Source organism: Somniosus microcephalus, chromosome 31, assembly GCF_052327205.1.
Source record: "Somniosus microcephalus isolate GS21.2 chromosome 31, FLI_Smic_1.0, whole genome shotgun sequence".
NCBI classification, from domain to species: Eukaryota; Metazoa; Chordata; class Chondrichthyes; order Squaliformes; family Somniosidae; genus Somniosus; species Somniosus microcephalus.
In genome coordinates, this window is record NC_141017.1 from 24,939,450 (window position 1) to 24,966,997 (window position 27,548).

At 46.8% G+C, this 27,548-nt stretch overlaps 1 protein-coding gene across 1 annotated transcript; it reads right to left on the reverse strand.

Moving 5' to 3' along the window:
• LOC147097655 (pre-mRNA-splicing factor SYF1-like) lies at positions 1 to 27,548 on the reverse strand. Its single transcript, XM_085971648.1, has 9 exons — positions 27,401 to 27,548; positions 22,956 to 23,069; positions 15,517 to 15,679; positions 10,732 to 10,922; positions 9,191 to 9,313; positions 7,199 to 7,370; positions 3,381 to 3,507; positions 2,533 to 2,639; positions 1 to 394 (listed from the first exon to the last, which is right to left on the reverse strand). The coding sequence occupies exons 1-9, from the start codon at positions 27,437 to 27,439 to the stop codon at positions 333 to 335; spliced, it is 1,098 nt and encodes a 365-aa protein (XP_085827774.1). The 5' UTR covers positions 27,440 to 27,548; the 3' UTR covers positions 1 to 332.

Below are 27,548 nucleotides of genomic sequence, written 5' to 3' on the forward strand. Positions count from 1 at the left end.
TTGTGTATTTTGTAGAATTCGGCTTTATTAATGTAATAGGAATGAGCTTTATATCCTTAAAGAAACTGGCTCTAGACAGACATCTATATAAATACAGTTCAACAGGGAACAAGGGCAGTGTCACTGGCTGGCGATACAAAGGGGAAGGAATCTGAACGCGAAACAGATGCGGAAGCAATAAATCGTCACATCAGTCCAACTTTTTGCCAATTTAGACATACGTTAAACAGCACGGACACCGTATCTGCGTCTCGGAACCAGCAGCTCGTGTCCTGCTTGGTTTATCAAAGGCGAAGGAAGAGGACAAGTACTATTCCGCATGGAGTTATAGTTCAGTCATCCTTCAGGCCCCCGAACACTGCCGAGGGGACAACTTTCTGCTCAAGTGGCACCTCTGAAAATGGATAACCAAAAAGTTAGGTAACTCACTAAAAGATTAGTTTTAAATCATTTTCACTGAAATTCCAACACTAAAAGCTATTAACTCTTAAAACACTGCTAAGTCCAGGGATATATCTCACCCCCTGTAAAGTTTCAGCCCAATATTGTGACACTGAAAAAAGACTTACATCGCAGATATAAAGCTACAGTAATATTCTGGTATCTCACCAAACCAGCTAGTTTTCTTCAGTGTGCAAGTCTGGACAGGGAGCGTCGCCAGGCCATCCAGCACGGAATGGCATCACAGTCTGCCCGCACCTGGTGATCACACACGCATGGAACAGGAGGAGGCCATTCGGCCCCTCGAGCCTGTTCCGCCATTCAGTGAGATCATGGCTGATCTGTGCTTGAAAGCCATGTATGTACCCGCCTTTGCCCTTTAGTTTACAAAAATCTATCGATCTCAGATTTAAAATTAACAATTGATCTAGCATCAACTGCCGTTTGCGGAAGAGAGTTCCAAACTTCTACCACCCTGTGTGTGTAGAAGTGTTTCCTAATTTCACTCCTGAAAGGTCTGGCTCTAATTTTTAGACTATGCCCCCTAGTCCTAGACTCCCCAACCAGCGGAAATAGTTTCTCTCTATCTGTTCCCCTTAATATCTTGAAAACTTCGATCAGACCACCCCTTAACCTTCTAAATTCTAGGGAATACAACCCTAATTTGTTTAATCTCTCCTCATAATTCACCCCCTTGAAGTCCGGGTATCATTCTGGTAAACCTACGCTGCACTCCCTCCAAGGTCAATATATCCTTCCTAAGGTGTGGTGCCCAGAACTGCTCACAGTGTGGTCTAACCAGGGCTTTGTATAGCTGCAGCATAACTTCTACCCCCTTGTATTCTAGTCCTCGAAATATAAAGGCCAGCATTCCATTAGCCTCTCAGCAGCTGGCATCACTGGATACCAATCCTAGGGGCAGAGGCCACCTTACACTAATGTAGCAGAGACTAAAAACCAAACCAGGAAACCTCTGTATAACACCACACAGTGTATTTCATTATTTTTTTTGGAGGACATGTGTGGAGAGTCCCTATTTAAATAGAATCTATTAATTATTACATACAGTAATACAACCATGGCTAATTTAATATCCACGACCGCTATTCCAGGCAGAGAAACAAGAGGAAAAGCAGGACTTTATTGCAGCAACGCAAACTCATATCGCACTTTTAATGTGCTGAGGGTACGGTAGCACATTGGATTAATAGTCCAGTAACATAACCAGAGGCCCGGACTAATGATCCGGCGGCATGAGTTCAATGAGACATGAATTTAAATTTGTGTTAATTAAATACATCTGGAATAAAAAACTAGCATCAGTAATAGTGACCTTGAAACTACTGGATTGTTGTTAAAAACCCATCTGGTTCACTAATGTCCTTTAGGGAAGGAAATCTACCGCCCTTACCCGGTCTGGCCTATTTATGATTCCAGACCCACAGCAATGTGATTGACTCTTAACTGCCTTTTAAATGGTAGGTTTCAAGATAGCGTTTGAAAGCAGTTGCCAAGCAGAGAGGTTTGTTAAAGGCTTCAACACGGAATCATAGAAATTTACAGCACAGAAGGAGGCCATTCGGCCCATCATGTCTGTGCCGGCTGAAAAAGAGCTCTCCAGCCTAATCCCACTTTCCAGCTCTTGGTCCGTAGCCCTGTAGGTTACGGCACTTCAAGTGCATATCCAAGTACTTTTTAAATGTGGTGAGGGTTTCTGCCTCTACCACCCTTTCAGGCAGTGAGTTCCAGACCCCACCACCCTCTGGGTGAAAAACGTTCTCCTCAAATCCCCTCTAATTCCTTCTACCAATTACTTTAAATCTACACCCCCCTGGTTATTGACCCCTCTGCTCAGGGAAATCGGTCCTTTCTATCCACTCTATCTCGGCCCCTCAGAATTTTATACACATCAATCAAGTCTCCTCTCGGCCTTCAACGAAAACAACCCCAGTCTATCCTCATAGCTAAAATTCTCCAGTCTTGGCGACATCCCCGTAAATCTCCTCTGCACCCAAAGATGCTTCAAAAGTGGAAGTGCATCTTTATTCCACCCGCACTCTCTCATGATTAATGTCTGTGAATCCCACGTACCGTCAGGTTCATCGTCACCCTCGTCGTCGTCTTCATCATCGATATCAATCTCGTCCGGGTTAGCCTGCTTTGTAAGCTCAGCGAGCTCGCTCCGAGACGTGTCGCTCCTGCAATGAGAGAGAGAGAGAGTACGTTAGGACAGTCGGAGAGCACAAAGCTCTTTAAACTTTCACTAACTCTAAAGAACGAGAATAGACTTTCTGCAGCAAAAGAAGCAAGGTTGCAATCTGTTAAATTCATTGAAGAATCAACCCGTGAAAAACCGGCGCCGTGGCCCTGGAGTTTTATACTTGGGGCCAACTCTACCATGGCCGTCGTTTCCAGTCCCAGATAGAATTCGCTCTCTGATGAGAAGTTATGGCCAATTTCCTTGATAAAGAGGCCACACCTGTGTATTGGGTACTGCAGCCATTCAATCCAGCCCATTTGTATCATGTTCCATTACATTCAACTTCAGCAGCTGGATATTAAAACTGAGTCGAGCCCAGAGCTTAACTGTTACTGAAAAAAAAATCAGAGGGTTTCGGGGAGAAAGGGAAGAGGAGGAGGGGAGAAAGGTTCCACGTTGGGTCACAATCCAGGACCCTTTAATAGGCCACTGAGGGTACTGGCAGAGGCAAAGGAGGTTTCCATGGACGGTCATCGAGCTGAAGCGTTAACTCTGCTTCTCTCTCTCCACAAATGCTGCCCGACTCGCTGAGTATTCCCAGCATCTTTTTTTATTCGAGATGTGCGTGGCTGCCTGTCCAACCCAACGTAGACTCCAGGATGCCCAACCAGAGAGAAACACATCGATACGTTTAATTAAAAAAAAAGCGCAACTTGATTCTGCCCGAGCCACGACATACCTGACGAAGAGAATTTTGTCTTTGGGTTTGGGCCTTTCCCTTTCGACTTCTTCCGCCAGCTGTTGGGCTTTCTGTTCCAGGAGTTTCATGTCATCCATTCCACTTTGCCCGGGCGCAAGATCAGACACTACACAATAAATGCGAGGGGGGGAAAAAATAAAGCTGACTTTACTGAATACGCCACTCGCGTCTGTTAAATGATTACGGGTTTCCAAATTTCCCCCCCCAATCACACATGGGGTACACTTCAGTGAGTCATCAGATTCAGCAAATGGTTTAGACTGCAAGTTCGCCTTTAGGGCAAACTCGTGGGCTTTTTACCAATGTCCCCTTTCAGTCGCACGGCTGCGCTGCGGTCTTGAGGCCCCGCGCAGCCGGCTTACCGGCTTTTAAATGGAAAGACTGCGCATGCGCGGAATTTTGAACGGGCTGTGCAGCCCCTTAAAGGGGCCGCGCGGCCCCCCAAAAACAATGAGAGGGAACATTGGCTATCACTCCTTTAAATATATATATTTTTTAAAACATAGTGCTACTACAAGTAATACCATTTCACACTAAAAAATCACAAGCAAGAATCATATTTTATTCCAGCAACACAGGGCAGGAAACACTGCCTGAAAGCTTTGCGCAATTTCAGTTTATTGAGTATATCAGGACCTATTATTTTATTTCGAGCCTGTCCCTAATGAGTCACAGCTTTCAAAATAAAACACCAGGCTCCGAACACTTCTGGCAAAACTCTGCCAGACATGCTGCACACAGCTACCTCTCTGGTCAGCACCGCCACACAGAGTCTGAATGGAAAGGGCTGGACTGGCTCAGATTGTGTTCATTGAGCAATCTAGGTGAAGGGTCAAGGCGTGTAGTGTAGGAGGCGCCTGCAAGGTTGAAAGAGAGGTGAAGTAGTAACTCGATAAGCAGTGGTTCGAGTGATGCCAAGAGTTTCAAAGCCTGCAAACTGTAGGAGGGAGGGAGGGAAGACGGAGGGAGGTAAAGAGGGAGTTTCACAGTCTCGCTGTTCTGAGAAAGAATGAGTTACAATAATAAAACAGCGTGGCTTCTGCTCAATATGGTGCACCCGTTCAACATGCAAAGCAGTCGGTCTAGTTTACAACCCACAGTGGCTCCTCTGACGGTCCAGCTGTTAAAGTAATGGACCATCCGAGTTAAAGAACATCAGGAACAGGAGAAGGCCATTCGGCCCCTCGAGCCTGCTCTGCCATTCAATAAGATCATGGCTGACCTTCTACCTCAACTCCACCTTCCCGCACTATCCCCATATCACTTGATATCCAAAAAACTATCAATCTCTATCTTGAATATACTCAACGACTGAGCCTCCACAGCCCTCTGGGGTAGAGAATTCCAAAGATTCACCACCCTCTGAGTGAAGAAATTTCTCCTCATCTCAGTCCTAAATGGCCGACCCCTTATCCTGAGACTGTGACCCCTGGTTCTAGACTCCCCAGCCAGGGGGAAACAACCTTTCAGCATCTACCCTGTCAAGCCCTGTAAGGATTTTATATGGTCAGAGACACAAGGAAAATATTCAAGCTTTGGAAGAAGTGCAGAGAAGAGCCCCAGTCTTAGAGGTCCGAGTTATAAGGAAAGGCTGAAGAAACTTGAATCTTTTCATCTTTGAAAGGAGGTGTCCGAGAGGCAGTGGTCCCCCTAATTGTTTTTGGGTGTGCGGCCCCATTCACAGTTTCGCGCATGTGTGAAACTTGACAGTGAAGAAGCCGGCAGGGAGCTGCGCGGCCGATGCAGCTTAGAGGGAGAGTTGCCGAGAGGTTTGCACGATTGCTTGTAACGGAAATCCGGAAAATTACTAGCGAGAGTAGGACAAGAGGCGGCAGCTACCAAGTGGTTAAAGGCAAGTTTAGGGCTGAAATGAGGAAGTCCTTTGTACAAGAAGTGACCAACACATGGAACGGGCTCCCCGATTGGCAGAGGCAAAAACACCGGTATCATTCAAGAAGCAATTGAATAACGCAATAGAGGGACTGTAGGTCCGTTCTGGACGGACGAAGTAAAAAATGGGCCGAAGGGCCGGCTGGCTCCTCTGTAATTATCTTGTGATCCGACTACCGACAGCCACCACTTGTTTTCAGTACGTCAATCACTTGTCTACTTTAGTGTAGAGGAACAGGGGCCTGTATTCACTAGAGTTCAGCCTGTATTCACTAGAGTTTAGAAGAATGAGAGGGGATCTCATTGAAACGTGTAAAATTCTGACAGGGCTAGACAGACTGGATGCAGGGAGGATGTTTCCCCTGGCAGGGGGGGTCTAGAACGAGGGGTCAGTCTCAGGATACGGGGTAGGACATTTAGGACTTAGATGAGGAGAAATTTCTTCACTCAGAGGGTGGTGAACCTGTGGAATTCTCTACCACAGAAGGCTGTGGAAGCCAAGTCACTGAATATATTTAAGGAGATAGATAGATTTCTAGACACAGAAGGCATCAAGGGGTATGGGGAGAGAGCGGGAATATGGTATTGAGATAGAGGATCAGCCATGATCATATTGAGTGGCGGAGCAGGCTCGAAGGGCCGAATGGCCTACTCCTGCTCCTGTTTCTCGATGTTTCTATGGGACCTTGGAGTGCACGTCCACAGATCCCTGAAGGTAGCAGGTCAGGTAGATAAAGGGGTTAAGGCGGCATACGGGATACTTTTCTTTATTAGCGGAGAAATAGAATATAAGGGCAGGGAGGTTATGCTTAACTGTATAAAACACTAGTTAGGCCACAGCTAGAGCACGGCGTGCTGTTCTGGTCACCACATTACAGGAAAGATGTGATCGCACTAGAGAGGGTGCAGAGGAGATTTACGAGGATGTTGCCAGGACTGGAGAATTTTAGCTATGAGGAAAGATTAGGTGGGCTGGGGTTATTTTCTTTAGAACAGAGGAGGCGGAGGGGAGACCTAATTGAGGTTTACCATCTACGAGGCACGAGTAAGGAGTGTGATGGAATACGCTCCACTTGCCTGGATGAGTGCAGCTCCAACATCACAAGAAGCTCGACACCATCCAGGACAAAGCAGCCCACTTGATTGGCACCCTATCCACCACCTTAAACATCCACTCCCTCCACCACTGGCGCACCGTGGCTGCAGTGTGTACCATCTACAAGATGCACTGCAGCAACTCGCCAAGGCTTCTTCGGCAGCACCTCCCAAACCCGCGACCACTTCCACTTAGAAGGACAAGGGCAGCAGGCGCATGGGAACACCACCACCTCCAAGTTCCCCTCCAAGTCACACCCCATCCTGACTTAGAAGTATATCGGCCGATCCTTCATCGTCGCTGGGTCAAAATCCTGGAACTCCCTCCCTAACAGCACTGTGGGAGCACCTTCACCACACGGACTGCAGCGGTTCAAGGTGGCGGCTCGCCACCACCTTCTCAAGCGCAATTAGGGATGGGCAATAAATGCTGGCCTTGCCAGCGACGCCCACATCCCATAAAATGAATTTTTTTAAAAATGATGAGGGGCCTGGATAGAGTGGATAGGAAGGACCTATTTCCCTTGGCAGAGAGGTCAATAACCAGGGGGCATAGATTTCAAGTAATTGGTAGCAGGATTAGAGGGGAGTTGAGGATAACTTATTTCACCCAGAGGGATTGCAAGTGTGTTAAACATTCACTCCCTCCACCACCAGCGCACCGTGGCTGCAGTGTGTGTACCATCTACAAGATGCACTGCAACAACTCACTGCCTGAAAGGGTGGAAGAGGCAGAAACCTTCGCCGCATTTAAAAAGTACTCGGATGTGCGCTTGAAGTGCGGTAAATATCTAGGACTGTAAACAGCTCACCTGTGCCCGTAGCGTTAGTGGAGGCTTTCAACATCTGCGAGGACATGAAGTTGACCTGGGTGTTGTACGTGGCCTGCACGCTACGCTTAATCCGCAACATCTCGCGAATGGTGTCCTCGTTACCATGCCGGATCTCAAATTCCTTCCAGGTCTGCCAGAATGATGGCGTTATCTGAAAGCAAAGACAGAGTTACACGAGAAATATAGTAATTAAAAAAATATATATTGCCACAAGGTGGGGTGCAGATAAGATCAAATCCTGTTGAAAACTGAAGACTGGCCGCGGTGTATTGAATCATTCCTATTTTTAAAAAGCCTGTATAAAGAAACCAGTGTATTCAGCACTATACAAAATCAAGCCCTCACCCACACAACTTTTTAAGACAGAAATCTCCAAGTCTGATTCTGCAGCTAAAGGCATCTCCCCGTACTGGACCACACAGACCAGGCAGGTTCTAAGTTCAAGACACGTTCTACACTCAGCTGCGGTAGAAACTGGGGGGGTCTAAAACTGACCTCAATACCCAAGTTAGAAAAAGGAAAAAAAAAAGTGTCATTTTGAGGTTCCTGCTTCCGATTGCCATTCGAAGAGCTCTGCTGGACAGCGAGCGTGGCCATCAGGCAAAGGCAGGATCAGGCTCGGCTTCCTACCATGTGTTGTCATGCAGCCTGTTGACATAGAAACATAGAAGATAGGAGCAGGAGTAGGCCATTCGGCCCCTCGAGCCTGCTCCGCCATTCAATGAGATCATGGCTGATCATCCAAACTCAGTACCCTGTCCCTGCCTTCTCCCCATATCCCTTGATCCCCTTAGTCTTAAGAAATATATCCAACTACTTCTTGAATATATTTAATGAATTGGCCTCAACCGCCTTCTGTGGTAGAGAATTCCACAGGTTCACCACTCTCTGGGTGAAGAAATTCCTCCTCATCTCTGTCCTAAATGGCTTACCCCTTATCCTTAGACTATGACCCCTGGTTCTGGACTCCCCCGCCATCGGGAACATCCTTCCTGCATCTGGTCTGTCCAGTCCTGCCAGAATTTTATAAGTTTCAATGAGATCCCCTCTCATTCTTCTAAACTCCAGCGAGTACAAGCCCAATCGACCCAATCTCTCCTCATTCCTGCCATCCCAGGCATCAGCCTGGTGAATCTTCGCTGAACTCCTTCCATGGCAAGAACATCCTTCCTCAGATAAGGCGACCAAAACTGCACACAATACTCAAGATGTGGTCTCACCAAGGCCCTGTACAACTGTAGCAAGACATCCTTGTTCCTGTACTCAAACCCTCTCGCTACGAAGGCCAACATACCATTTGCCTTCTTAACCGCCTGCTGCACAATGCGGAGCAGGCTCGAAGGGCCGAATGGTCCACTCCTGCTCCTATTTCACAGAATCACAGAAACCCCACAGTGCAGATAGAGGCCATTTCGGCCCATCGAGCCGGCACCGACACATATCCCACCCGATCCCCGTAACCCCTACACCAACACATATCCCACCCTATCACCCCACGTATTTAATCCCCCTAACACTAAGGGTCAATTTATCATAGCCAATCAACCTAACCCGCACATCTTTGGATTGTGGGAGGAAACCGGAGCACCCGGAGAAAACCCACGCAAACACGGGGAGAATGTGCAAACTCCACACAGACAGTCGCCCGAGGCCGGATTCGAACCCGGGTCTCTGGTGCTGTGAGGCAACAGTGCTAACCACTATGCCACCGTGCTTAGGCTTACACGTGAAGGCAGGCTACTTAGTTGAGGTACAAGAACGGGCAGGGATGTTTCCCAAGGAGGAGTGGACACCTTCAGGGCAGGAGGAAAGGGGAGAAAATTGGAAGGATGGGGTTTGTGTGAACACCCCCCCCTCTCTCTCCCTCAGCACGATAAATCATTGATCAAATACTAAGCCAACAATGGGACGTAAGAAAATCTCACAGCTGCCGCAGAAGAGTGAAAGCCCAATGTCAGTTCAGGGACCTACCCTTGGATCACACAGCTGGGAGCAGTAAGAGTAAATGGACCGAGCTCTATCGATTTCACCCAGCTTGCATTCCATATCAGAGAAGCGCAGGCACATATCTCGGGCGTGCTCATCTGGCAACACCTGTAATATTTAAAAAAATTAAAAATTACAAATACTTACAATCCCAATTTCAAAATCGCCGTTTCATTACTCGGAGACCACAGTGGAAAATCCCCCCCCACAAATGCTCAGGGAGATTGTGCTGTGGACTCTCTCATCATCACAAATAGTTAATACCCCACAGCCCCTCACCCCATCGCCTTGTAGACTGCTCATCGCAGAGCTGCTGTGCACCATCCCTTGTGTGGTATGGTTGAAAGGCACTTAAAAAGGTACAGGATTTTTTGACGGTTGGGAGGATACATGCAACAATTAGGTTAAAGGCCATTCAAATAAATAGACTTGCATTTCTATAGCGCCTTTCACAACCACCAGACGTCCCAAAGAGCTGTAAATTAATTATTTTTTTTGAAGTGGATTCACTGTTGTAGTGTAGGAAACGCAGCAGCCAATTTGTACACAGCAAGCTCCCACAAACAGTAACGTGACAATGACCAGATAATCTGTTTTAGTGATGTTGATTGAGGGATAAATAATGGCCAGGACACTGGGGATAACTCCCCCTGCTCTCCTTCGATACAGTGCCACAGGAGTTTTTTACATCCACCCAAGGGCAGACGGGGCCTCGGTTTAACGTCTCAGCTGAAAGACGGCACCTCTGACAGTGCAGCACTCCCTCAGTATTGCACTGGAGTGTCAGCCTGGATTTTTATGCTGAAGTCTCTGGAGTGGGACTTGAACCCACAACCTTCTGACTCAAGAAGCGAGAGGGAGTGCTGCCCACTGAGCCACGGCTCAGAGCCACAGTGGAGGACAGGAGCGGGGCAGCCAGAGCCCTTCAGCCGCTAAGAGTGCATGGAGTAATTTCCCTGTTCCAACCATGCTAATTCAGTTAGTGGCCAAAATAAATCTTAATTCTTTCAGCATTTTACCATATTAAATAAAACCACCACAGGTCCAGTGTAATTTAATTTAATTTTTCCCCAGTGTGCAACCCATTCAATACAATTCAGTTACCATGGTTACAACGGAGAAAGCGTCCACAGCTTGCGCCAGTGCACTCCTACCAGCTGAAGTACCATGAACCATCCGCTCTGTTTCTCCATCGCTGCGCTATTTGAATAGCAGCTCTGCTTCAAGCTAAGCATTGCTCGCAACCTCCGGGATGACAAGGAACAAGATATAAGGCAGACGTTTGGCCGGGCAGTGCCTTTTTTTTGTGGGGTATCAAGCAGACTATAAATCCATTCGGAATAGAATGGGATGAGAAACAATGGTGCCTGTGAATTTTTTTTTTGTGTGCGTGGCCCCTTTAAGTGGCTGCGCGGCCCATTCAAGCGCTGGCGCACTAACTGCAATTGAAAAGCCGGCGAGCAGCCTGCGCGGGCGCTCCAGGCAAAGGGAACATTGATGGGGACGCGGTCAGAAGCTTACGGTACCTCGATCGCCTTCTCGTAGATGCCCCGCGTGTGGGTCACTCCGTAGATCTCGGCTGCCCGTTTAATGTAGATGTTGTACATCTCGTACTGTTCCAAGGACTCCACCGCCTTGGTTGCCCGCTCGTACACGGCCATGGCGTGTCGGGCTAAGCCGTACTCCTCCTCCAGCTTGGCGTACAGCAGGTAGACAGCTGCAAGGGACAAGATTACAGCTGAATGACTGACTGACCGTTTTCGTTTGGCCCTCTCTCCTGCCCAAACAAGTCACCCGCACAGTAGACATAGAAAAATGCTGGGTATCTGCAATTTCAGACATATGCAGCGAGTCAGTCAGCATCTAAGAGGAGGAAAACCACAGGTTAAAGTAGTGAGGAGTGGGTCACGATGCTGCACTGTCCCACATGGGATCATTCTGTGCTGCAATTTCTAGGAAGAGAGTTTCAATGGCCCAGAAATTCGGGTCGGGGGGGGCTTCCCGCGGTTGCAAGCCCCCGATCTGCACTTACCTTGCGCGCCGGCCGTTGAGCTGCGGGCCCCCGTGGAATTCCGATCCGGGGCCTGCTTCAGCTGCCGGCACGCAGTGCTTGCGTATCCCAGGGGCACAGTTAGTTCGATGTGTCCCCTGGGATCACATGGGCCATGGGGAGCCAATCGGAGCAGGGAATGCTTCATTCATAAGTTTGACAGGAAGTGCTGTCAAGACTTATAAATACTACGGCCCCAAAATAGCACTAAATCTTCAAATAAATTTTAAAAAACATCACATTTTTAAAATAAACTATAAACTACATGAAATAACTATTTTAAACAATAATTTAAATTTTTGAAAAAAATAATTTTATTTTCTAACGGGGCTAAAAATAAACTTACCTTGCTTTAAAGTATTTAAAAATAATAAACCTGTGGAAAAAATGTTTTAATTTTAATTAATTCACCACTTACCTTGTAAAAAGCAGGCCTTGCGCCTGCTTTTTAAATTTCTAAATTCTGCAGGCTTACCCTCCCGGGAAAACCTGTAAAAAAGACTGAAGTTTGATGCGCACACGCAGCCCCTCTGGCGCACGCGTTCGACCTCTGAACCCCTGCTTTCAGGGGAACGGAAGTGCCGGTTTCCCGCGCATGCGCAGTGCATGCAGGAAACCGGCACTTCCATTGGGCCTACGGGCAACTACCCCGTGCGTACTCACCCGTGGAGACCCGAATTTCTGGGCCAATGATTCTGTTAACCTGTTTTTGTCCATCAGACTCGGTTTAACCTGCTGCATACTGCCAGCATTTGTGTTTGTACGGGAATGTGTTTAACATGTACATAAAATGTATAAAGACTTAAATCGGAACAGCACCAGCTGGATCGCTTCGTCTTAGCACAGTGCTCGATACATCATTCATTCACTTGACCTGTCCTCATTTCATAGTGCAATTCTCCTATAGAAAGCAGCGCCTTCCTCCAAAACTATTTATAATGAACTAGGGTGGGGGCTGGAACTAGTAACACTAGGGTCCAGCTTGAGGGTTGGAATGGAAAGACTTCAGAGAGTTGCATTTCTATAGCGCCTTTCATGACCTCAGGAGGTCTCAAAGCACTTTACAGTGTTTTTTGAAGTGTGGTCACTGTTGTAAAGTAGGAAACGCAGCCACCAATTTGCACACAGCAAGCTCCCACAAACAGCAATGCGATAAAGAATCTGTTTTAGTGAATAGGCAGGAGAGAAAACACTCACTGCCTCTCCAACCTCCCTCAAGGCTCCATCATGGATTACATGAGCTCGGAAAGACTAGAGAGAAAATTGCACTGGGATACCAATGGGCAAAGTACACATTTCCCACTGACTAATGCATACTTTGGAAACCCTCAATTAGCAAGTGATGGTTGATTAAATAGTAATTGGGCCTGGATTATACGGCCCCCAACTACTGGTAAGGGGAAGTAAGTGTACGTGTACCAACTTAGCCCGTGTGTAACTAAAAGTGCACCTGGTCACTGGGCGGGATAGTTTAGACTTAAATACCCAATCATGTAGTCACAATCAGAACTTCAACTGCCTGATTGATCTGCGTGGCACGAACGGACACGTACATTCGAACTATCAAATCACAAATGGAAATGAAAGCCCGTTTGGGAAGCAGCAAGCTTGTTGAGGGTGGGGATGAACAGGCACGGTTTCAGATTGTTGGGGGTGTGAAGGGACACAGACGGCAGATGCTACAGACGTGCAATTAGACGAGAGAGAGGAGGGGAAGAAAGCGAGAGAATTCAAGCTGAAATAGAGCTCCATCAACAGCCATGCACAAAATGGATGGCTTTTATTATTGAGAAATCTAGCTGTATTTGCAAGTTAGGAGGAAGGAGAGAGAAAACTCAGAAATCAGAGCCAGGCCATTCAGGAGAGAAATTAGGAAACACATCTTCACACAAAGGGCAGTAGAAGTGTGGAACTCTCTCCCACTAAATGCAGTAAATGCCAGCTCAATTAATAATTTTAAATTCGAGAGTGATAGAGTTTTGCTAGATAAGGGTATAAAAGGGTATGGAGCCAAGGCAAGTGGATGGGAGTTAAGATATAGATCAGCCACAAACTCGTTGAATGGCATGAAGACCCATAAAAACCCATCTGGTTCACTAATGTAGCATCGAGGGGCTGAATGGCCCTACTCCTGTTCCTATGTAATGTCCATAGTACACCGCGATTAATTGGAGACACAAGATTGGGACAAAGGGAGAGGCTGGAGAGAGGGGTCACCCCATCAAACTACAAGCTTTTTCATGTATACTTTAACTATGGCCCAGAAATTCGGGTCCCCACGCGTGAGTACGCGCTGGGTACTCACGCGTAGGCCCAACGAAAGTGCCGGTTTCGCGCATGCGCGGGAAACCGGAACTTCCGTTCCCTTGAAAGAAGGGGTTGACAGGTGGAACGCGTGCGCCGGAGAGGCAGCGCGTACGCATTGAACTTATGTTTTTTTTGCAGGTTTCTCCGGGAGGGTAAGTCTCCAGGAGTTACACTTTTAAAAAGCAGGCGCAAGGCCTGCTTTTAACAAGGTAAGTGGTGAATTAATTAAAATTAAAACATTTTTTCCACAGGTTTATTATTTTTAAATACTTTAAAGGTAAGTTTATTTTTAGCTCAGTTAGAAAATGTAATTAATTTTTTCAAAAATTTAAATTATTGTTTAAAATAGTTATTTCATGTAATTTATAGTTATTTTAAAAATGTGATTTAAAAAAAAATGTATTTGAAGTTTTAGTGATGTTTTGGGGCTTATAGTATTTATAGGTTTGACAGCTCTTCCTGTCAAACTTATGAATGAAGCATTCCCTGCTACCATTGGCTCTCCATGGCCCACGTGATCCCAGGGGACACTTCGGACTAACTGCGCCCTTGGGATACGCAAGCACTGCGCGCCGGCAGTTGGAGGAGGCCCAGGATCGGAATCCCACGCGGGCCCACAGCTCAACGGCCGGCGCGCAAGGTAAGTGCAGGTCGGGGGCTTGCACCCGCGGGAAGCCCCCGACCCGAATTTCTGGGCCCTTATGTGTTGTTTCAAATAGGCCAGGCCTAATTAAAAGGCCTAATTATTGCCCATCCCTCATTGTCCTCGAGAAGGTGGTGGTGAGCCGCCTTCTTGAATATAACCGAGAGGCTTGCTAGGCCATTTCAGAGGGTAGTTAAGGGTCAACCACATTGCTGTGGGTCTGGAGTCACATATTGGTCCAGACGGGATAAAGACGGCAGGTTTCCTTCCCTAAGGTACATTAGTGAACCAGATGGGTTTTTACAAAAATCCGGTAGTTTCATGGTCACCATTACTGATACTAGCTTTTTAATTCCAGATTTATTTAATTGAATTTAAATTCCCCAGCTGCCGTGGTGGGATTTGGACTCATGTCGCCGGATCATTTGTCCAGGCTTCTGGATTACAGGAAACTTTCGTTTAACCGGAGGTTAAATGTCCAGAAAGCTCTATCCACCGGCAAAATTCAGGAGTCGGTTCAGATAAGTTTTTTTTTTACTTCTCGTTGCTTTTTTTCTCCAGTCGTGGCTCTGCAAGGTCTAGCTGAAGCTGTTGCTTAGCTACAGAGACGCTTGCAAGCTGCGCCGACTGTTTTGAAGCTGTTGCTAAGCAACAGGGTTTGTTGCTTCACACGGAGCTCAGAAGCTCCGTATGTTTTAACATTAGCGTTGGTTTCTCCGGCAGTTTTGATGGAACGGCGACAGCTTGGTCCCGTCAGTGCCGGATACCAGAAAGTTTCCTGTACTAGTCCAGTAACATAACCACTATGCTACCGTATCCTCAGTCACCACAGGTGAAGCCATGAACAGTTCAAGGTTCAGAAAATGTACTCTGTACATCGTAAGCATATTTCAGCAGCATTACTGAAATCGAACATACATTTCAGAACTCCTAAATCATCTCCGGGTAGGTAGAGTCAGTATTGCCACCAGGGGCCAGGTTAACAGTGTGAATTCAGTAATGAAGCACAATGTGAAGCAAATCCAAACCTTACGACCAATCCACATTTTTAAACAAGCAAAACCCTTCACTGTAATGAAAGAACAAAGGGCCCAAGCGGTTTTGATTGAAGCCCATAAAAATCCGAGGGATTTGTCGCAAAGCCTAAAGGATAAAATAAATTACATTCTACCGAAATCCTCCGGAAACTATTTTTGCAGAGGCTTGTATCATTCACTGTAAATGTGCGAGTTCTGTTTCACTTGGAAGGACTTCAATAGGTTAACTGACTGTAACAACAGAATTCAAACGTCAAAGTTTCTAAGGACTGACTTTTGGCAAACTTTGGTGGACATCCGTCAAGAGCTTGCTCGAACAGGTCGCGCGCCCTTTCCAGTTTCTTTCCCCCGTACCGATCGATGAACTTGGTTAGGTAAGTGTTCCAAATATCGTAGACATTGGGCCATTTAAACAGGGCAATCCCTCTCTCGTAAGCCTGCAACAACAAAGCACAATGAGTTATATAGGAGGAAGAGACCCTTCCACCCAGTTGGCTTAGCCAATGAACTGAAGAGATACTGGGCCATACAGACTAGGAAGGTTCCTGGCCTAATCTTTGCTCTGTACAGAGGTAACCGATCTTAGCTGGATTGGCAGATGGGGCACTACGGGCTGGTGTCACTCTGGGCTGTGCAGGAAGGGAAGTCAGCCGGTCTTCCTGCACCCGATCACTATCCAGTGACGCCTGCCAAAAAGTGCCCATCCATGGAACAGCTGGATCAGGCCCACTGTGACATCAGGCCCAGTGACATCCGGCCCAGTCAAAGCCTACCAAAACTCATCGCACAGGCTGAAACATAGAATATACAGCACAGAAACAGGCCCTTTGGCCCAACAGGTCCATGCCAGTGTTTGTCCATGCCGGTGTTTATGCTCCACACGAGCCTCCTCCCACCCCTCTTCATCTAACCCCATCAACATATCCTTCTATTCCTTTCTCCCTCACGTGTTTATCCAGCTTCTCCTTAAATACTTCTGTGCTATTTGCCTCAATTATTCCTTGTGGTATCGAGTTCCACATTCTAACCATTCTCTGGGTAGAAAACTCTCTCCAAAATTCCCTATTGGATTTATTAGTGATTATCTTGTATTTATGGTCCCTAGTTTAGGTTTACCCCATAAGTGGAAACATGTTTCCTACGCCTACCCTATCAAACCCTTTCATAATCTTGAAGACCTTTATCGGGTCACCACTCAGCCTTCTCTTGTCTACAGAAAACAGAAGGGCCACTTGGACGAGGTACTGGGCAGTTGATGGCGCTCATACCCCAGCGGAGGTCAACTTCAGATCAGGAAGGAGATTGGAGGGCAGGAAGGAGATTGGAGGGCAGGAAGGAGATTGGAGGGCAGGAAGGAGTAAACAGAACAGAAGGAGCGTGTGCAGCACGCGTTACTGAAATTTTCCGGAGGCAGCCTTCGTAGAGGAACTGATCGTGTGGGACCGAGTGCAGTGAAAATACCACGTTACTGTGTGGTCATTCACTGACACAAGTGGGCTGCAGGCTGTGCGCTACAACAACTGGCATTTATATAGCGTCTTTAGCGTAGTAAAACATCCCTGGGCATTTCACAGGAGCGATTATCAAACAAAATCTGACACCGAGCCACACAAGGAAATATTAGGACAAATGACCCAGGTGCTTGGTCAAAGAGGTCATGGATGCTGTGCGGTGAGTCAGAAACTAGAATCAGCCCTGCGTGCCAACAACCAGAGGTTTCAGGCTCACAGGATTAATGACAAATCGTATAACTGGAGTGCAAACTGGCTTGGCAAATGGAATCGAGGTGATAAACTGCAAACGCCTAGTTAGGATGGGAGAGGGGGACTGTGCCTAGTGTCCCCCAATGGTCTGTACTAGGCTCCTTATCTCTATTCATAAATGACACGGAGGAAAGTATTTCTGGTGATATTTTACACTTACTGATGACCACGCTAGATTGCTTAGTAGCGTTTAGACACCTTTAAAGCCTTTTTGTTACAATTCATTTTTCAGCACGGTCATTTGATAAATCGCATAGGAACAACCCCTCGAGCCTGTTCCGCCAATCAATTAGATCACAGCTGATCCGTATCTTAAATCCATCTACCTGCCTTGGCTCTGTAACCCTCAATACCCTCGCCTAACAATCAATCTCAGTTGTGAAATTTTCAACTGACCCTCTTCAGCCTCAGCTTTTTGGGGGGGAGCTGTCCAGATTTCCACGACCCTGTGTGTGAAGAGGTGCTTCCTGACATCACCCCTGAACAGTCTAGCGCTAACGTTAAGGTTATGCCCCCCCCCCCCCCAACCTTTTAAAAGGGCTTTAAATGTTCTGCCTGGTTACACGTGTTCAGTAAATTGCACATCATTTGGCTTCTGTTACTGCCAGGTACATGATAAGAGAAATGAGTGGAAAGGCAGCTGATGACAGCGCCAACACGACCCAAAATACTGAAATGAACCTTGACATAATAAAACTCACTACACGCTTGGTTTGAGCATAAAGCAAGGCTTTAATCAACTTGTTTCAGAACATGGAGGTCTAGTTGTACTTCACTAGTTCCTTGTCTTACAAAATGTCCTTGGACAAGCTGGGCCCACGCCCGAGTATTTATACTCCTTGGACGGCGCCACCAGCTGGCCATCCAGCGCTATTTCATGAGTAGTTTCTTGATGATGAGATTTATAACAAACCTCCCATGCAAAAGAGGCCACACATAAGATTGTAAAATATCAAATGCCAGGGCGTGATGTCCAGACTGTAATCTAATCTCAGGGAGCCATGACCGACATTCCCGCTACGCTGCACGGCCATGCAGCGGTCACGGTCCTGCGCAGGCCGCTCGCCGGCTTTTACATGGAAAAAACCGCGCATGTGCGAAAATGTGAATGGGCCACGTAGCCAGGTAAAGGAGCAGCGCACAAAATAAAAATTAGAGGGAACATTGGTCATGACGGTCAGATATGGCTCAAGTTTCGCATTTGGAGCTACACCACCTGAATCCTAGATTAGATTATTGGCCTTGGACAAGCTGCCGCGTTTTGTTCTCTGTTTCTGCAATAGTTACGGGATCCTTTCTCTCAGCCGGAGACCTGGCTAACCTCGAGCATCCAAGTTTTACATAAAGCAGATCGCAGAAGAAGCTGCACAGTGCCCTCAACCTCGAACATTTCACTGGTGTAAAGGTCACACTCAAGTTTTACACCAGGTGCCAGGACGTCAGATGTGACAGCCCAACCCCACCCACCCCTTCACCCCCGTCAGCCGTGGCAGCACGCTCGCCTCGGAGTCAGAAGGTTGAGGTTCAAGTCCCACTCCAGAGACTTGAGCACATAAATCTAGGCTGACACTCCAGTGCTGTGTTGAGGGAGTGCAGCACTGTCGGAGGCGCCATCTTTCGGATGAGACCCTGTCTGCTCTCTCAGGTGGATGTAAATGGTCCCATGGCACTATTTCGAAGAAGAGCAGGGGAGTTATCCCCGGTGTCCTGGCCAATATTTATCCCTCACTCAACATCACTAAAACAGATGATCTGGTCATTTATCATATTGCTGTCTGTGGGCGCTTGCTGTGTGCAAATTGGCTGCCACATTTCCTACATTACAACAGTGACCACACTTCAAAAAGTACTTCATTGGCTGTAAAGTGCTTTGGGACGTGCTGAAGTCATGAAAGGTGCTATAGAAATGCAAGTATTGTTTTTCTTTAAGATTTATCAGTAGTCAAGCAGTTGTAGCGGACGCTTGAAAGAAGCAACTTCGCAGGTACTGCCTTCTACACAGTGAGTGAGTTGCAACATAGCGGAGGTTAGAAACTCAGGCTGAAATTTCTGATCTATGTAACTTTGATCTTAAAACAAATTGTTGACGGGGAAATTTGCGAGAGATAAGTCAAGAAGGAACACAACCAATATTAATAAGATTTTGCAACATGACTCATGAACTGGAAGAGTAGCGAGAGCAGATTGCAATTCTTTGGTGCTTTTCGTTTTTGGTTTTGCCAGTAATCACTAGTCAGTAACATGAAGGAACTGTCCCATTGTAGGCACTCCTGGCTTTTGCGTTACCTAATCCCATTGCAACACAACGTAAAACTGGCTGGCAGATAGGGACCAAGAAACATAGAAAAATAGGAGCAGGAGTTGGCCATTCGGCCCTTCGAGCCTGCTCCCCCATTCAACGCGATCATGGCTGATCCTCTATCTCAATACCATATTCCTGCTCTCTCCCCATACCCCTTGATTCCTTTTGTGTCTAGAAATCTATCTATCGCCGCCTTAAATATATTCAGTGACTTGGCCTCCACAGCCTTCTGTGGTAGAGAATTCCACAGGTTCACCACCCTCTGAGTGAAGACATTTCTCCTCATCTCAGTCCTCAATGTCCTACCCCGTATCCTGAGACTGTGACCCCTCGTTCTAGACCCCCCAGCCAGGGGAAACATCCTTCCCACATCCAGTCTGTTTAGCCCCGTCAGAATTTTATACGTTTCAATGAGATCCCCTCTCATTCTTCTAAACTCTAGTGAATACAGGCCTAGTCGACCCAATCTCTCCTCATACGACAGTCCTGCCATCCCAGGAATCAGTCTGGTGAACCTTCGCTGCACTCCCTCTATGGCAAGTATATCCTTTCTTAGGTAAGGAGACTAAACCTGCACACAGTACTCCAGGTGAGGTCTCACCAAGACCCTGTATAACTGTAGTAAGATATCCTTGCTCCTGTACTCAAATCCTCTTGCAATGGGGAAGTAAAATGAGCAAATAAGTTGCTTCTTTGTATCTTGACAAACGGAAACAAAACCCAAACAACAAAACAGGTAGTTTTTCCTGGTCCAACCGCCCAATGATTACCAATCCTGGAACTATACCCAGCAAGGATTCAACACCTTTGGGAGGAAGATAATCCTGGAAGACTCTAATGTACATTCCCCATGTACTGATAATTTAAAATAGTTTCTCTGCTGAAAAATTGTACAGCAATTTGAATCAAGCAAGTCAATACCACAGCAAAGTGGGAATTTAATGATTAAAATAATTGAAATATCAGACAATTTAAGTTAGGTAACTTTGAAATAAGAGGCGACTGCAGTTCCTATCTGCCGTGGCTCAGTGGGCAGCACTCTCGCCTCTTAGTTAGATGGCCGCTGGTTCGAGGCCCACTCCAGGGACTCGAGCAAAAAATCTAAGCCGGCACTCCCAGTGCAGAGCCTGGTCTCCAATCGTCTTGGATCCCCCTTGCCATTGGACCAAGACCGTGCTCTGTCAAGCCCGTGTGGTAGCTGGTGTGCAACGGCCACCCCACGTTAAAAGAATTCACGCACAGGCACCTTCCACCCTTTAAAATGAAGTTCGGGACCTGGAACGTCAGGACCCTCACGGACAACCCCAACAGCGACAGACCGGAACGCCGTACTGCTATCGCTGCCCGGGAGCTCAGTCGTTTTGACACAGACATCGCCGCCCTAAGCGAGACCCGGCGGGCAGGGGAAGGCCAGCTCAAGCAGCAAGGCGGTGGCTACACCTTCTTCTGGAAAGGCAAACCTGAAGAAGAACGCCGCCTCCATGGGGTAGGCTTCGCCATAAAAAATGAGCTAGTTGAACGTCTCAGAGACTCCCCTTGTGGAGACGAGACCCAAAGAGGAATTATCTGCCCCACCTGTGACAGAGACTGTAGGTCCCGCATTGGACTCACCAGTCACCTGAGAACTCATTTCCAGTGTGGAAGCAAGTCCTCTTCGGTTCCCAGGGACTGCCTAAGAAGACGACTACTGAGGGAGTGCTGCACTGCTGTGGCTGAGGTACCGAGGCCAACTGTAGCACCCCCCCCACCCCCGCCCCCCAATCATCTCACCAGCTGAGGTCAGCTTGTAGCATTTGATGCAAGGGATCGAGGCTGTGGCCTACTAGATCGGTGTGGTTCGGTTTAACACCGGGCAGTACATTTGCGCACTGCACCATCTGGGGAGGGGGGGGGACGCGAACAGAGCATGTTTCAACGTGCAACTCTCGCTTGCTATTTTTGCCCATCAAAAACACGACACACCGAGGAGCAAGGACGACAATTTTAAGAGGGTGTATCAAGCACGAAACCGAAAGTAATGACAAACTAAGCATCATTAAACCTTTATTGCTTTTGGTTGAAAACTGTTGCTAGGATACGGCAATAAAAATCTGTGAGGGAAAGAGTAACGATGTTTAATACTGGAGACATACGGAGTTAATTTATTTTTGTCATTTCCTGGATCATGTGTATTGACATTTAAAACGCAATTTAGGTGTCGAATTATTAATTCTTTGTCTTACACAGTCTACATAAACAATATAAAATGCCGAGGTAAATCTGTAATGAAAGCGCATTTGTGATGTTTACACACTTCTATGCCCCGGTTTGGGTCATAAGCTGGGTAGCTTTTATTCGGAAGAAACATAGGAGCAGGAGTAGGCCATTCGGCCCCTCGAGCCTGTTCCGCCATTCAATGAGATCATGGCTGATCATCCAAATTCAGTACCCTGTCCCTGCCTTCTCCCCATATCCCTTGATCCCTTTAGCCTCAAGAAATATATCTAACTCCTTCTTGAATATATTTAATGAATTGGCCTCCACTGCCTTCTGTGGTAGAGAATTCCACAGGTTCACCACTCTCTGGGTGAAGAAATTCCTCCTCATCTCAGTTTGCTTGCAAGTCCAGTGCCCCAGATACAGCCCGACAAAGATAGTCCAGTCTGAGTATCAGACAGCCCTTAGGCTCCAAGCTCTGCGGCATCGGTCAAGTGATGTGTTGTGTTTTAACAGAGGCACCAAATCTAACCAGTCAAGAGGCAGCGAGGTTTAATACAATTGTTACTATCACCCAACAGTGTGACTTCAGCAATAAATGTGCTGCGATATTTTTCCCTTTCCAATTCTCTCTCCCCTCCTTTCCTGAAAACATTCTCTTGGGCTGCGGTACGGTCCCATGATGCCCAACAGCCCTGTGGCATTGTCTCGTCAGAATTCAGACAGTGAGTGTTGCCAAACTAGTCACCGTACGAGAGAGCATCGCGGCCAAGCGCCCCAGGCTTCTGACAACGCCCAGAACCCCGCGCCTCATGGGTCTCAAGAATGGAGGCAATCCCTTTCGGACGGCCCTCCAAAAGGAGGGCTAGTGGCATAAAGGGGAGAGCGCACCACATTTGGAGGTCACGGGTCTCAGCAGCTCTCTCTTGGAGTTGCAGCTAAAAGTGCCTGGACATTCTTCTACTTTGGGTTACAAACCGGCAGTGTTGGAACCTTCAAAAAAGGCACAATCTGCAGATAATTTTAAAATTCAGCACAGACCTAATCCAACTACAGGAAACTCTTTTTTATCCGGCACCGACGGGACCGGTGTGGTGCCGGTTGATCAAAAAGTCCGGATTATCGAGAGCTACAGTTTAAAAGGTACGGGAGCTCTCAGAGCAACAAACCCAGGCTTCCCTGTTGCTCAGCAACAGGAGCAGAACAATGGCCACAAGGTCCAAGCGTCTCTGTAGCTTAGCAACAGCTGCAGCCACGCACGATTGCACAGGAACAGATCGAGGAACTCCAGTAATATGAAGTAAAACTTACCTGAACCTACTCCTGCATTTTGCCGGTTAACCGAGATTTCCGGTTATTTAGGTGCCGGTAAATCAAGTTTCCTGTACGAGAACGCAACTCCTGCGCCCGGTGCTGCAAGGGTGCCAAACAGATAGAAAAGCAGGGACGCACCTTGAAACTTTCTTCAAAGTAGTTGTGTTCCGCTAAGAACATGGCATAATTGATGATGATTTGCGGTGTGGCTATTCGGAGATCTATAATTCTGTCGTACACCGCCTTTGTGGACTAGTTTGAAAATAAAAATGAAAAACACACACAGGTTAACAAAACAATTAATTTAAAAATAAAAACCACCCCATTTCCCTTTTTTAATCTGCACATAGCAAAAGCACGAGAGATCAATGATGTTCTTTTTCCATATGGCACACACCATTTTGAAGGGAAAATTTATGAACAGAGGAAGCAGAGGGGAGACTTAATTGAGGTGTATAAAATTATGAGGTTAGAAAGGACCTATTTCCCCTAGCAGGGGGCATAGATTTAAAGTAATTGGTAGAAGGATTAGAGGGGAGTTGAGGAGAAATGTTTTCACCCAGAGGGTGGTGAGGGTCTGGAACTCACTGCCTGAAAGGGTGGGAGAGGCAGAAACCCTCATCACATTTAAAAAGTACTTGGATATGCGCTTGAAGCGCTGTAACCTACAGGGCTACGGACCAAGAGCTGGAAAGGGGGATTAGGCTGGAGAGCTCTTTTTCGGCCGGCACAGACACAATGGGCCAAATGGCCTCCTTCTGCACAGTAAATTTCTATGATTCTATTTGCTGTAACAGGAAGCCCATTACCTCTAACCAGTAGAGTGCTACTGCCTCACACTCCAGGGGTTGCCTCACACTCCAGGGGTGCGGCAATGCTATAGTTTGAGCAGCCTGGCACTTGCGTTGTCAGTGATGTTCAAACCTTCCCTGGACGATGGCGCCCGCAGCTGGTAGTGGCACCATTTGGTGGTGGGCTGCCAGATCGGGTTTGGCTGCGGGCTCCGTGCAGCTGAGGGACACACTTTGGCCACCGCAGACCTCCCATCATTGGGCGAGGGTGGCAACTGATGGGGGAAGAGACTACTTTTCAACATGTACTGCAGATAAGATCGTTTATGTCCGTCCACACTTTTACAATCTGTAATACAAACAGTATAACAGAGTTGCACTTCCATTGAATTCTAATTCCATTTGTTTCCTGGAAGAAAAACAATTCATAGAATCATAGAAATTTACTGCACAGAAGGAGGCCATTTGGCCCATCGTGTCTATGCCGGCTGAAAAAGAGCTGCCCAGCCTAATCCCACTTTCCAGCTCTTGTACACCTCAATTAAATCTCCCCTCAGCCTACCCAATCTTTCCTCATAGCTAAAATTCTAAACACATTCTAAAAACACGTCTTTGGATTGACTGCTAGTAACTGGCCTTGCCTACTTTGTACGTGGCTTTTAGAATCATAGAATGGTTACAGCACAGAAGGAGGCCATTCGGCCCGCCGAGCCCGTGCCGGCTCTCTGTAAGAGCACTTCAGCTAGTCCCACTCTCCCGCCCTTTCCCCGTAGCCCTGTAATTTTTTTCCCTTCAGGTACTTATCCAACTCCCTTTGGAAAGCCACGATTGAATCTGCCTCCACCACCCTTTCAGGCAGTGCATTCCAGATCATAACCACTCGCTGCATAAAAAGGTTTTTCCTCATGTCGCCTTTGGTTCTTCTGCCAATCACCTTAAATCTGTGTCCTCTGGTCCTCGACCCTTCCGCCAATGGGAACAGTTTCATGATTTTGAACACCTCTATCAAATCTCCTCTCAACCTTCTCTGCTCTAAGGAGAACAACCCCAGCTTATCCAATCTATCCACGTAACTGAAGTCCCTCATCCCTGGAATCATTCTTGTAAATTTTTTCTGCACCCTCTCTAAGGCCTTCACATCTTTCCTAAAGTGCGGTGCCCAGAATTGGACACAATACTCCAGTTGAGGCTGAACCAGTGTTTTATAAAAGGTTCATCATAACTTCCTTGCTTTTGTACTCTATACCTCTATTCATGAAGCCCAGGATCCTGTAAGTTTTTTTTAACTGTTTCCCAACCTGCCCTGCCATCTTCAACAATTTGTGCACATATACCCCCAGGTCTCTCTCTTCATGAACCCTCTTTAAGATTGTACCCTTTAGTTTATATTTCCTCTCCTGTTTCTTTCTACCAAAATGTATCACACTGCACTTTTCTGCGTTAAATTTCATCGGCCACGTGTCCGCCCATTCCACCAGCCTGTTTATGTCCTCTTGAAGTCTATCACTATCCTCCTCACTGTTCTTCCAAGTGTTGTGTCATCTGCAAATTTTGAAATTGTGCCCTGTACACCCAAGTCTAAGTCATTAACATATATCAAGAAAAGCAGTGGTCCAAGTACCGACCCTGGGGAACACCACTGTATACCTTCCTCCAGTCCGAAAAACAACCGGTCACCACTGCTCTCTGTTTCCTCTCACTTAGACAATTCCGTATCCATGCTGCCACTGTCCCTTTTATTCCACAGATTTCAACTTTGCTGGGAAGCCTATTATGTGGTACTTTGTCGAACGCCTTTTGGAAATCCATGTACACCACATCAACTGCACTGCCCTCATCAACCCTCTCTGTTACCTCATCAAAAAACTCAATCAAGTTAGTTAAACATGATTTGCCTTTAACAAATCTGTGCTGGCTTTCCTTAATTAATCCATACTTGTCCAAGTAACTGGTAATTTTGTCCCGGATTATCGTTTCAAAAAGCTTCCCCGCTACCAAGGTTAAATTGACTGCCTGTAGCTGCTGGGTTTATCTTTACAACCTTTTTCGAACAAGGGTGTAACATTTGCAATTCTCCAGTCCTCTGACATCACCCCCGTATCCAAGGAGGATTGGAAAATTATGGCCAGGACCGTCACGATTTCCACCTTTACTTCCCTCAGCATCCGAGGATGCATTCTATCCGATCCTGGTGACTTATCTACTTTAAGTACAGCCAGCCTTTCTAGTACCTCATCTTTATCAATTTTTATCCCATCCAGTATCTCAACTACCTCATCCTTCACCATGACTTTGGCAGCATCTTCTTGGTAAAGACAGATGCAAAGTACTCATTTAGTACCTCAGCCATGCCCTCTGCCTCCATGCGTAGGTCTCCATTTTGATCCCTAATCGACCCCACCCGTCCTCTTACTATTTATTATTACCGTTTACTATTTATATGCCTATAGAAGACTTTCGGATTCCCTTTTTGCCAATCTATTCTCATACTCTCGCTTTGCCCCTCTTATTTTCTTTTTCACTTCCCCTTTGAACTTTCTATATTCAGCCTGGTTCTCACTTGTATTCGCGACCTGACATCTGTCATACGCCCCTTTTTTCTGCTTCATCTTACTCTCTATCTCTTTCGTCATCCAGAGATGGCTTTGGTTGTCCTACCTTTCCCTAGTGGGAATGTACCTCGACTGTACCCCGAACCATCTCCTCTTTAAAGGCAGCCCATTGTTCAATTACAGGTTTGTCTGCCAATCTTTGATTCCAACTTACCCGGGCCAGATCCGTTCTCAACCCACTGAAATTGGCTTTCCTCCAATGAAGTATTTTTAACTCTAGATTGCTCCCTGTCCTTTGCCATAGCTAGTCTAAACCTTAAGATACTGTGAGCACTGTTCCTGAAATGTTCCCCTACTGACGCTTGCCTTACCTGACCCACCTCATTCCCCAGAACCAGATCCAGCCTCCTTCCTTGTTGGGCTGGAAACATCCTGATCAAGAAAGTTCTCCTGAACACACTTCAGAAATTCTTCCCCCTCTCTGCCCTTTTGCACTATTACTATCCCAGTCTATAATTAGGATAGTTGAAGTCCCCCATTATCACTACTCTATAGTTCTTGCACCTCTCTGTAATTTCCCTGCAAGTTTGCTCCTCTCTATCCTTCCCACTAGTTGGCGGCCTATAGAATAGACCTAGTCGTGTAATGGCACCACTACTGTTTCTCAACTCTAACCATATAGATTCTGTCCTTGACCCCTTCAGGACATCCTCTCTCTCCAGCACTGTAATATTCTCCTTAACCAATACTGCCACACCACCTCCTTTCTTTCCTTCCCTATCTTTCCTGAATACCTTATATCCAGGAATATTTAGTACCCAACCCTGACTAATTAATGACCGAACAGGGAGTTTTGAATGGCCTCCTTCTGTACCATAAGTTTCTATGATTCTATGCACTCTCTATAAGGAGGAAGCTAATGAACGACAACATTGGCTCTCTTCGATCCCAGCTACAGACAACATGCAGAGACGATCGATTGTCCGGCTGGGGAATGATGTATGGTGTGCCTCCAGTGGGATAAGGTGGGGGCAGGACCCAAAGCAGCTGACAGTCACAAACTGGAGTTGGATTTAATGTTTAGTAGTCTAGCTGCGAGTTCTGTCCATGCTGAGCTAATGCAGGCAAGTAGGACCCCCAGTGTATTTGCACCAACGCCACAGTCTAAAACAACATTTTCACCATCTGTACGTAAAGCAGAGACCGACGAAGTCCAAGGCTGAACTTATTCTTTAGTCACCTTGAAAGTGCCGAGACTCTCCTCCAGATCTGCCAACATGGACCAGACTTTCAGCGACTTGTACACTCTGTTCTGCACGGGTTCTGTAGAATCAAAGTACTCTGCTTTCTTTGCCGGTACTGTGGTGGCTCTCTGTGGAGGCAAAAAG

Bases quoted from the DNA above. Each gene is read 5' to 3' on its own strand.
- LOC147097655 (XM_085971648.1), bottom strand. From the start codon at position 27,439: ATGTTGGCAGATCTGGAGGAGAGTCTCGGCACTTTCAAG. The intron at 10,923-15,516 runs GTCAGTCCTTAG...TGTCCCTTGCAG, and splicing joins TCCACCAAAGTTTGCCAAAA to CTGTCTACCTGCTGTACGCC. The intron at 3,508-7,198 runs GTGAGCTGTTTA...TTTATTGTGTAG, and splicing joins CACTAACGCTACGGGCACAG to TGTCTGATCTTGCGCCCGGG.